Below are 11732 nucleotides of genomic sequence, written 5' to 3'. Positions count from 1 at the left end.
GCACCAGAGGGGGGCCCCCCCCCCCCCACCGCTGTCGCCGCTGCCGACCCGGGGCTGGCCGGGGCTCACTGGGAGGCACCCCCAGAGAAACAGAAACACACACTGACTTTATACCAAACCTAAAACACTAATAAAAGCATTTTTATATAAAATTAGCAATTCTTTTTTAATCCCTAGCAACACTTGTGAGGCTGGAAGTGAACTCTAGCAGTCTTATTAAGTCTTGGCAATAGCACAGATTATGGTGTGAAATGAAGCAAGCATTTCACTTTTGTGCCAGTCTGTCAATAGTAATATGGAAGTTTCTCCAGGTTTGTCAACAAATGAGTAGTATGAAGGGGTTGGTTTGTCCTTAGGAAAGGTTTGTGTTACTCCAGGCATACTCAAAGACTAATTCATCCCAAACAGTTATTACTGTTAGGCAATAACGCCCTTAAACCAAGCATTTCAGCAACACAAACTCCTTCCAGCCCCTCAAGGGAACCTGCAAGAAACACGAAGAGGGAGTTTTTGCAAGGGAAGGTAGAGACAGGACAAGGAGGAACAGCTTTAAACTGGAAAAGGACAGGTTTAGATTAAATATTAGGAAGAAATTATGTCAGAACCCAGGACATCCCTCTGGATGGCTCAAAGCCCTGGCAGGGGCGTCAGAGACCCTGTCAGAAAGCCAAAGACACTTGGGAATTCGATCTCAACCCATGGAGCAAATTACCAACTTCATATGAAGAATTACAAGTCACAAAAGTTTAAGTAGCATAACAGTAGTTGTCACAGGGCGAAAGGTGACATTTTGAAGAATTTTATTATAGGAGTCTAGGGGGACAGGATGGAGGGATTTGGGCGTTGTCCTGTCCTTTCTTCTTCTTCCTAGCCTCCATCTTCTTGCTGATGGTGGCATTTTGGGATTGGTGCAGAGTAGAAAGTCACTGTCTAACATAGGTGATAGGTATTGGAAAATAAACTGTAAATATCAAATACGTGGTTTGTAGTATAAAAGACACCACCAGCCCCGTGGGTGGGGAGTGTTCCTCGGACCGACCTGCAGAACAGACCTTGGCAGGCCAGACAGAAAATGTTTTAGATAAGAAATAATAAACGACCTCGAGAACGACAGCCAAAGACTCCTGATCTATTCTTTGACAGCTGGGTTGGGGAAAAAAGACATTTTAACACACCTTGGGATCATCTCAACCAGAGAAAACCCCAAGAAAATTATTCACTGATGGTGAGGCCCTGGGTCAGGAATGGCTTTAAACTCACAAACAACAGGTTTAGATTAGATATTAGGAAGAAAATTTTCACTCTGATGGTGAGGCCCTGTGTCTGTTTTGCCCAGTACAGTATTTGGTGAGTGGTCTCTCCCTGTCCTTCTCACAACCCATGAGCAAGTATGTTTTCTCTCCACATCCAGTTGCAGAGTGCAGGCATAGAGCACCTTTGGTGGGTGTCTGGCATCCAGCCATGGTCAGCCCACTACACTGCTCTAGTGGGAGGTGCCCCTGCCCATGGCAGAGGGGCTAGAACAAAGCGATCTTTCAGATCCCTTTCTACCCAAACTATTCTAGGATTCTATAAAGCTATCTACAACAGGGAAGTGACATTCCCGTACAGTGACCAAAATGCCCAGTATATTTCAAGATATTCTGAAGTTGTGTATGAAAGGCAAAAATGAAGGCAAATATAGAGCACAGAGATCCACTGTCCAAAGGTGGAGACTTGACACATTTGTTTCAACACACTGCATCAGAGCTACTTACATTACAATTTGTTTCACCTGTCTTGCCAAACAGCTCCATGCTTTTGCATTTTCTTTCCAGCCAGCATAATCCAAGGCTGCAAAAATAACTTCTAGGCCCAGTTGATGTTTTTTTCTTTTCTCTGGAAAAATATGAGGCTGATTAATGAATTACACAGATCAGGATGAACTCATTAGTAATGCACAAGTGAAATACAGTTCTTCACTCTGCCCCCCCCCCCCCCCCCCCCCCCCAATAATTCTGCTACTTTAAACATAAGTTATGTTTATTGGTATAAATTTCTTTAAAATCTCCAAGTTGTTCTCATTAGTTATGAAAGAAGAATCATGGTTTGGGTTGGAGAAGACCTTAAAAATCATCACGTTACAACCCCCTGCCATGGGCAGGGACACCTTCTGCTAGAGATGCTCCAGCCATCCTGGCCTTGAACACTTCCTTCAACACTGTGGATGGGGCATCCACAGCTGCCCTGGGCAACTTGTGCCAGTGCCTCACCACCCTGACAATCAAGAATTTATTCCCAAAATCTCTTCTAAACCTCTCCCTGTCAGTTTGAAGCCATTAACCCTCATCATATCAGAAGAGAGAACAATCTTTATTCATGTACATTTCACCAATCTGTTGACCTGCTGGGACATACCAAGCCACAAGAAGACAGACAGCTTGGAATACAATTGATCAGCATGGAAAAAAAATAGTCTTCAGATCAGAAGACTTTTCTACCAGCTTGAAGATAATGCTCCCTTAAAGAGAAGGAAATTTTTGTTGTTTGATCATTAACAATGAACTAAAGAATAGATACATTCCAAGAAAGGAAAGAAAAAATAAAACAAAGATCCCAAAAATCGAATGAAGACCTTGGAATTCAGAGTAGGGTGCCTAAAAAAAATTAAGTTGTTTTTGAGATCCTGCCTGTGCATTACAACTGCTTGCTTTAAAATAAAAAAGGCATTTGTTTACACAAATTTCTAAGTGACTGCTCATACATCCATCTAAGAGGTTATGGTGATTGAAAAGTTGGCATTTGAGTTAGGTTTTTGGAATTATTTCTTAAAAAACAAAACTACTTTCAAAAGCAGAAAGAAGGCGGTAGGATAATCCGGAATAGTTTTCTGAAATTAGCATAAATGAAATGAACAAAGGTAAAGACTTACTTGATTTTTGAAGCATGGTATTAAAATCTATCATTAGTTCATGAGAAGGAACAATATCATGCAAGATCTGAAAAATAAAAAGACAAAGCCCAGATAGGTTATTTTAATGTGAAAACTTTTGAAGACTTCTATCTGACCAAGAAAAGCACAGGTTTCAGAGCTTCAGGTGCTTTTAGTTCAGAAAATTTAGCAATCTTTATAACTTAGTTACAAAGAATGGATCTCTAGGTCCATTTTGCACATTTGTGACACTGCTCTGTGACACCACAGATGAAATACCTTGATGGCTGCTGACAAACACTGCATGCGGCAAATACAACATTCTGAAGGAGCAGCCCAAATCCATATCCAGTGTCCCCTTTTTTGAAGGCAATGTAACTTTCTCCTTAGGACAGTTCTAGCTCCCCTGTCTACTGCTCTGTGCATTGGATCTGTTTCTGGACTTATCAAACAATTTCTATGATTTATCTCTGTTTTTTAAGAGACTCATGTCTAAAGCCACTGCTAAAATGCAGAGGAGAATTTCATGCAAATCTGCTACAGTATCAAAGTCTAAAACAAACACAACAGCCTTACAAACCTGTTTTTAAACAACACTTGCACTAACAAAAGCACATTAGTGCCATCAAGTGGCAGAGCATGGTTTGCAAGGAATACCAAGGGCAAGGAAAGCAGGAATGTAAAAGCTTAACCCAACAAGGTCTTGTCTGCCAACAACCAGCAGATATTAACTTTTAGCTTTAATGCACAGCGCATTGAAAACAAGCAAAGAAATTAATTGCTAGACAGGATCAATACGTTAAAGAGAAGGTATTTAATAATTTGTACAATATTGTAAAGATCAAACCTGTAAAAGAAATCAATGCATGATATGCACAAGTCTGCTGATACAGACTTCTGGAACCACATGGACATGTTCTCTGAGCTTGCTTACTGCCTTTAAGTGATATGGTGTACTAGTTAAAGGCAAAACAAGAACTGGAATTCAAGGACAGTAAAGGACTCTGTTCCCTCCCACTAACTTCCCTGTAACCCACTATTTCCCACACAGAATACAATAGGATAAATAATGTTACAGAACTCAAGCAAGCTGTCAGACCACCCCGTGACTGACACAGACTGTATCTCCTAAGGGATACCTACCTTCAGTGCAGATATGAGGGATTTCTTTGATTCACCCTGCCTCTTGAGGAAGTGATAGAGGTAGACATGGGCATTGGGGTTAGCAGGGAACTTTGAGTTGTAGGCATATTCATTTAACACTTGGCGGGCCTCATTGTGGTCTCCATAGAACTCCAGCAACTGGAAGTTAAGTCTGTCATTAGTTTGTCAGATACAGGCAACCAAACTCTTACAACTAATTCTGGACTGCCACAGATCCATCCAGCAGCACAGTCTGTATATAAGAGTGCAGTGTATTAGATAATGTATATTTGATAATTAGATGCTTGCCCATCTTAATTTTACTGGCTGCTCTCAGTACAGAGAGACAAGAATTCACACACAGAAGCTACTCAGGGAGAAAATGCCTTAATACCTACTTAATTGTCAAAGGATTATCATCCCTTGCTCACTGGAAAGAGATGCTGAAGGCACCTGCCCTATCTCTAGAGACAGAACTTGGCATATGCCAGCACCAAGGAAAATTCTTAAGATGTGCTGTCCTAGATTGCCAAGCAATGTGTATTCTATTTGCCATCTGTTAGAGGTAGGGCAGTTATCTTCTGTTAATTAGGCAGTTTTCCTTATCTCTTCCACAACCCATCCTCCCTCCAGAGAGATATCATCTGTTAATGGGCCATTGAATGTCACTGCATGGCTGATAAAATTACAGCATCCCATTGTGAGATGCTCCACCCAGAGGGAGGAGCCAAGCATTCCTAACTAGATATAATCTGAGATTCTGCAACAGCAGAACAGCCTTTCCACTGGATTCCCAGAGGAACAGCTGCCTCTTCCACTAGATCTTCAGAAGAAGACTATACCCTTCTACAGGATCACTGCTCCAACACAACCACATCTGCTAGTCCAGGAGAACTGCAGTCACAATTCCAATTGGACTACTACCAACACCCTGACCCACAGGGTGTCAGGTTGTATTCTGACTCTGTCAGTGTTGTTTTGATTTACTGCATTGTTTATTTTATTTTCTTCCCTAATAAGGAACTGTTATTCCTGCTCCCGTATCTTTGCTTGAGAACCCCCCTTAATTTCAAATTTATAACAATTCAGAGAGAGGGAGTTTACATTTCCATTTCAGGGGAGGATCTTGCCTTCCTTAGCAGACTTCTGTCTTTCCAAACTGAGACACACGTTTAGAGAAGTCAGAATTTATCAGTGTCCACAAGAAGTAAAAGATCGCATTAAAATTACTAATTCTTAATTACAAATTCTAAGCAGATATTTAAAAAAGCCAAACCAAAACACAGAGGGCTGCATATTTGGCATCTCTAACATTTCATGTATCCAGAGAAAACACTGCCCTGCCAAAAATCAAAGTGTTTTCAGGAATTTGAACTAAAGCAGCTATGTTCCAATTTTTGCAGTCCCACAAAAACAAAATATGTAAATATGTTTGTCTATTTCTTTTTCTTGACAATGAACAGATAAAAGTTCTTTTTGTACTGTGCTCAGGCTCTGCAGCTCTACCAGGAGTACACTGTGCTCTACATCAAAGCCCATGACATGCACATACAAATGTGTTGCTTTTGAAATACTTTGTTTTCACTCACACACACCGATAATAATCTGCATATGGGTATCTTTATGAAAATTAGACAAGGAAACATAAAAGAAAGCCATCTGTAATACATGCCCTTACATCCACATAGCATTTCACAAAGACATCCCAGACTCCAGGTATTTTAATAATTTCCTTCAAGTTCACTGCTGCCTTCCGGAAGTAACCGTGCATTTCCTGCTCAATAGTTAATTCTGCAAATCCATCCTCACCTACCAAAACACAAAGGAAGGTCACAAATTTATTAACTCTGCCAAGCACAGGGATCTTGAAGTGCTGCATCTTAGGGATGATCACATTTTGCTAAGCAAGGACTCCAGTCAGAGAGCTTTTAAGAAAAGACTCCTCAGTACTGAAACAAGAAATTTTCACTGTTCCTCATTCAAATTTATAATCAATTTCAACTTATGGAGCACAATGAGTAGGATGTCAAGAGAAGATGCTACCAGCGCAAGGTCCATAAGCCAAATTCAACATCTGGTTTCCAGAGAATGAGATCTAGTGCAAGTAATAAAACACTGCCAGTAGATATATATAGGACCAGATGTGACACATGTAGCAACTTCCACATCTTTAAGGAAACCGAAATTCAAACACAAGTGTTGAGGGCTTTGCTATCACTCAATATTCCAGCAGCAATCAAGCACTTGCACACCTATTAAACCACTGCTTTAAGGGAATGCATTCCTTTGATGATTATTTAAGGTGATGCTGGCTGGACATGGGGAGAAACAGTTTCAGAACAGCATTTCAGGGCACTTCAGAAAGTGCTATTTTGGCACTACTATAATTGCTAATACAGAATTCTGTACCAGCCACACATTACACACTGAAGTATGGTAAAGGAAAAGGTGTCATTGCAAACCACGGCACCTGCATGAGCAAGTTGAAGCTACAGCTCAATCCAAGAAACACTTACCATGCTCTAACAGGATTTTCTTCTGCTTAGACCAGCTACAGTAGTCTAAGAGTCCCCTGTAAGCCTGAATCAGCTTCATTTCCTTATCCTGAATAGCTGTTTGCTCTCCAAACCTCCAGCTTTCTGCCAGGGACAGGTTCTGATAGGCTTCATCTATTTGTCCATTACAGAGGAGATGGAAGACATGCTCCAAGCAGACCTGCAACCCAAACAGTCCAAAACACAGGGTTCCACACTCAAATGCAGAGATTTTCAGCAATACAGCAAAGTTCTACACATATGCGCAGAGAAAGAGGAGACTTACTGACATGTATAAAAATATTGCCAAGACATGTAATGAAGAATTTAAATTATTTGTGTTACCTCAAAAACCTGCTTGTCTTTAACATGTGCTGTACCTATTTCAGAAGATCTAAAAATGACCTGAGGAAACCCAGCTGGGCTGCCTTTACTTATTTTTCAGAGCACCTGAAAGAGGGATGTCCTTCCACGCTACCATGTTGATTTGGCACCATAAGATAAAAGCCTAAACCTTCAGTTAGCTCCAGAAAACCCTTGTATGGAACTTCTTTTGAAGACCTTTAAAAACAGGATAAAAGACAGAAGCACTATCCCAAGTGCACAACAGCCAAGGAAATCAACAATATAGCTTTGAATGAGCCACCAGAAGAAAAAATCCATTTAAAAAAGTCCACAGCTGTGTAACATGGGTGTGCACAACATACAGTTTTATAATCAGATTACTCAAAAAGTGAGAGGGTAATGAGGCAAAATTTAAGTACAAATGTTTAGTCAGCAGCACAGTGGTCAAATTAAAGACTGGAAATAAAACTTGGCAAGTAATTGCCTGTATTTATATGTCATTGGGACGTGCATGAAAATGAATTTGACCATTTCAAATTCAAATTAAAAGATAAAAGGGTTTTTAAGCACTTCTAAGGATTGAGAACATACATCTGTGATCAAACATGCAGACCAAATGAGATGAGGTTAGGTATAAAATGACCATTGAATATCATGCAATTGATAATTCAAATGTTGGGTTTGAGTTTTTTTGACACTAATGTCAGTAGTACATTGCAAAAGAGATCTGGAAGTTAATATTCAAGTAAGTGTTCAGATAAATGTGAAAAATCATCAGGGCTGCTTTAAGTACACTCACCTTCAAGTACCTTTTTACTCCTAAAGTTTTCATCTGTTCCATGAAACAGTTGAATTCTTTCATGCTGCTTTGGGAATGATGCCACAATATTTCAGTCCCTATTCTCCAAATCATCTGTTAATGGGGAGAAAGAAAATCAAAACCAACTTTAGTACAAAAATGGCAACAGACATCACATACAGTCTTACTAAACTTATAGTTACTGTAGAACATGAAAAACGTACATTTGAGCTGCAAATAAAAAATACTACAAAGCATTATCTACTGCTAATAATCTAACCTACCTACTCATCCAGCAGGCCTTTTAGAGTCATTCAGTGGTTCAGAATTGCTCATTATAAATGCAAAACTCCAGAAGAGTTTATGAAAACTGCATGCCAGAGGGTTCCTCCTTGTCTCACTGAAAAGTTATGTTCCTCTTTGATATGACCCCCACTAAGATACCAAGTATACACAACTATTTGAACTTAATAGCCAAGATTATTTCCAATTTGATATAGCTCCCCAACTACATCCACTTGTTTCCAAGGTCTGCAAGCTAGCCATACTCAAGTACTCCATTTATTTAAAAGCTCTGATCCTTTTCCTTCCACCTGCTTCCATCTCAACACCTGCAAGGAGTTTTGCAGCTACTGCAAAAGCTGGTAACAACATAAATAAGACACCAACTTGCAAACAGATTCTGAATGATGACATGCCAGAACCAAACACAGTTACTGCTTTCCCATTTTAGAGGACTACTTTGACTTTTCATAGATACACTGCTGATAGAGTGAAGTTATAGCAAGCCAAGTCTTCTTCTGTTGTGTCAAGGATCTATTTAAAAAAAAAAATCAAGCCTGTAATTAGCTAATTAAGTATATGCTGCTTTTCAAGTATTTTTTCAACTGCAAAAGAACTCAGGGAACATGGGCTTACCTCTGACGGACCAATGTGTTCTCTGGAATAGTCCTTCTCTAGTGACTCAACATAGCAGGTCAGGAATTCTGCAGCCCTTTTCCACTGCTTTTGGAGCAAGGCATCCTGAATGTAACTTAAACACGTTTCCTTGCTCTTCTTGAAGTTTAACTTGTGTTCATTGGAAGATACTAAATAAGAAAAAAAAAACCAAAAAAAACAAACCACAACAAAAAAACCCAAAACAATAGCCACATACTCTCCATTTCAGCATCCTTCTTGTATGGACACTATAAAGAGTCATCTTAAGCTCTGTGGTTTTGAAGATAAACAGGGAAGCAAGACTATGGGACAAGCTGGAAATGTGATATGGAATTACATTTTCCATAAGCAGCACATCTGTGCTTGAAATTTCCATTCACTTGAAACAGTGAATAGCCAATTATGTCACACTATTACCCTACTAGAATCAGGGAGCGTGGTGCTTTGATAACTTCACAGTACATTTTGTCATATTTTGGGAACTACTCTCTTCACTTATTAGTCATCACCTAAGTTTGTGATGCCATGATGCTGCAGATTTGCATGCACACAAACAAATAAGACTGTTCCAGTACCAAAGGCTAAACAATTCCCACAAAGATAAACATATAGAATTATTCTCATTTGAGTATAAGGCTGCAAAGAGGCCCCGTGGCCTTTTTACATCAACAGTAGTTCAATTTATACTGAAACCAGCACGAAACTGAAACTTCATTTCCATGAAGTGTGTTTAAAGCTCACAGCTGTATGACCCCACAACAATGCTCATCCGTAAAAAGCCACCTACAAGGCACACGAAAAGCTCACCAAGACACCTCCTACCTGGATGCTGTAGGCAGAGCAATAACTCAAACAATGGCTAAGTCAGGTAATCACAGAACCATTAGAGTTAGAAGGGACCTCTGGAGATTATCCTGTCCAACCAGCTGCCAGGGCAGAGTCACCTGGAGAAGGTGACACAGGAAGGTGTCCAGCTGGGATCTGAAAAAGTCTCCAGAGAGGGAGACTCCACAAACTCCATGGGCAGCTGTTCCCGTGCTCTGCCACCCTCAATGTAAAGATCTCCTTCATGCTGAGGTGAAACTTCTTGTGCTTTAGTTTATGGCCACTGCACCATGTTCTACTGCTGGGCACTACCGAAAAGTCTGGCATCATGCCCTTAGTACCTGTCTTTGAGATATTTACATGCATTAATGAAATCCCCTCTCAGTCTTCTCCACACTAAAGAGGCCCAGCTCCCTCAGTCTCTCCTCATAAGAGATGCTCCAGACCTCGAATCATCCTTGGTGCCCTCTGTGGGATGCTCTCCAGGAGCTCCATGTTTCTCCTGTTTCAAGGAGCCCAGAAATGGGCACAACACTCCAGATGTGCCTTACCAGGGCTGAGTAGAGCGGAATGATCACCTCCCTCGACTTGCTGGCAGTGCTCTTCCCAATGATACCATGGGCCCTGCTGCCTGCAAGGGCACGCCGCCCGCTCACCAAATAACCACGGTTATTTGGAACCTATTTCCCGGCGCTAACATTAGGCGGATAGAAGCTGAAACTCTGCCACCATTCCCAGGGTAGCACGAAGGAGTTCACAAAGAGAACATACCAAGCGCTCCGCCCTTACCCGGCTGCGGCGGCAGGAAGGGCAGGGGCAGGGGCGGCTGCAAGACCGCCTGAGAGGCGGGGCTTCTCCTTCTCTTCCCCCTCACTACCACTACCGGCGCTTCCTCATCCTCTTCCAGGAAGCTGTCCATGGCGCCAGGGTCAGCCGGGCTCCGACCTCACCTTGCAGCTCACAGGGGCGGGAGGTGCCGGCCGAGCCGAACACGGGGACTCAGCAGGGGCCGGGTAGGCAGCGGCCGGGCCGGGCCGCGCCCTCAGGCCGGCACCTCCCCGCAGGCAGCAGGGGCGGGAGTTCCTGGCAGGCGCGACGTCCCCGGAAGCGCAGGGCGGGAGCGGCCCCTGCGCCGTGAGGGGCGGGGCTGCGCGGTGCCTGCGTGGCGTTTCCCTTCTCCTTGCGTATGGGGAAATGAGAGATGCGGGCCAAGGGTGAAGCATGAGGGATGAGGTGGAGCATGGGGCGTAGCTGGGTGTGTGCAGCGGTGTAGCAGAGGTGTTTATTTCTAGATGTACAGCAGTCAGAGAATGACTAGAACCGTGGATAATGCCCTGGTTACTCCAATGATAAATTAGTGAGCTTCTCCTGTTACTCTTTCCATTAGCTGTATTGCTATTTTCCTGTTCCTTTGTAACTCATTACGTTCTACAGAAGGAAGAGATTAAGAATCAAAATCCTGTGCGTTGTAGAGCAATGATGTTGCCTGTGCTCCCGCACAGATTTTGGGAATCCATCTGCCTTAGCCACAGCAGCTGGTTTATACAAATCTGTGCTGGAACTTCGTTTCTTTAAACCACTTTGGAATTGAGTTTGCCCTGAACTGTTTTGATGTGTACAAAGTCCAGTTTACTGCATAAGATCTTACTGAGTTGTTTTGGGTGGGTTTTTGTTTGTTTGTGGGTTTTTTGGTTTGTTTTTGTTTTGTTTTTTGTTTTGTTTTGTTTGGGTTTTTTTTCAGAACTGCCCTGGCATAGGAGAGTGAGTAAATAATAAACTGGCTCAGATTAAAAGTTCCTGTGATGGACTGTCTTGGTTCAGCTGTGATCAATAAGCAGTGTTGGGAATAGTGCAAGGCAGAACAGTTGTGTGCAGCATTTAAACACTTAAACCTTAATATAATAATTTAATATGGTATTTAATAAATCAATGTGGGTAAAACAGAAGTCACCCTTTGCATTTTATTTATTTTTAATCCTGTGTTCTTCCAATAAAGGCCAGCATTTCAGTTTATAAGTGTTGTTATTAATGGATAAGTAACTTGATTGCTGACAATAAATTGCTATGTAACACCACATCTTTATCAGTGCCATTTTATTTGACTGTCCTTTATAATTTGTACCTTGTGTGAGTGCCTCTCTGATCACTGGTGTTCCCCAAGTTTGATGTCAGTTCCTACAACACTCCTGATCTTCTGTTAGCTCAGTATTCTAATTTCAGAATCCAACTTATCCCT

At 41.7% G+C, this 11732-nt stretch overlaps 1 protein-coding gene across 5 annotated transcripts in view; it reads right to left on the bottom strand.

The window, feature by feature from the left end:
- The window catches only part of TAF1A (TATA-box binding protein associated factor, RNA polymerase I subunit A), a 14067-nt gene extending 2521 nt beyond the window's left edge, over window positions 1-11546 (bottom strand). The window contains exons 1-9 of one of the 5 annotated variants that reach the window (XM_039705799.1): window positions 10048-10409; window positions 8651-8820; window positions 8402-8571; window positions 7733-7846; window positions 6571-6769; window positions 5733-5863; window positions 4055-4213; window positions 2912-2978; window positions 1758-1878 (exon numbers count right to left, since the gene is read on the bottom strand). In XM_039705799.1, coding sequence (XP_039561733.1) covers window positions 1758-1878; window positions 2912-2978; window positions 4055-4213; window positions 5733-5863; window positions 6571-6769; window positions 7733-7846; window positions 8402-8428 — 818 coding nt within the window. In that variant the 5' untranslated portion in view covers window positions 8429-8571; window positions 8651-8820; window positions 10048-10409. Of the gene's footprint in view, window positions 1-1757; window positions 1895-2911; window positions 2979-4054; window positions 4214-5732; window positions 5864-6570; window positions 6770-7732; window positions 7847-8401; window positions 8572-8650 lie in introns of all 5 variants that reach the window. The other 4 variants (XM_039705796.1, XM_039705797.1, XM_039705795.1 and 1 more) reach the window with 4 other exon arrangements.
- Window positions 11547-11732: the final 186 nt, after the last annotated feature.

This window comes from Passer montanus, unplaced genomic scaffold (genome assembly GCF_014805655.1).
Source record: "Passer montanus isolate IOZ18808 unplaced genomic scaffold, ASM1480565v1 scaffold185, whole genome shotgun sequence".
In the NCBI taxonomy this organism is placed as follows: domain Eukaryota; kingdom Metazoa; phylum Chordata; class Aves; order Passeriformes; family Passeridae; genus Passer; species Passer montanus.
The sequence above is the reverse complement of the archived record's forward strand: the minus strand, read 5'-3'. Positions and strand labels throughout refer to the sequence as shown.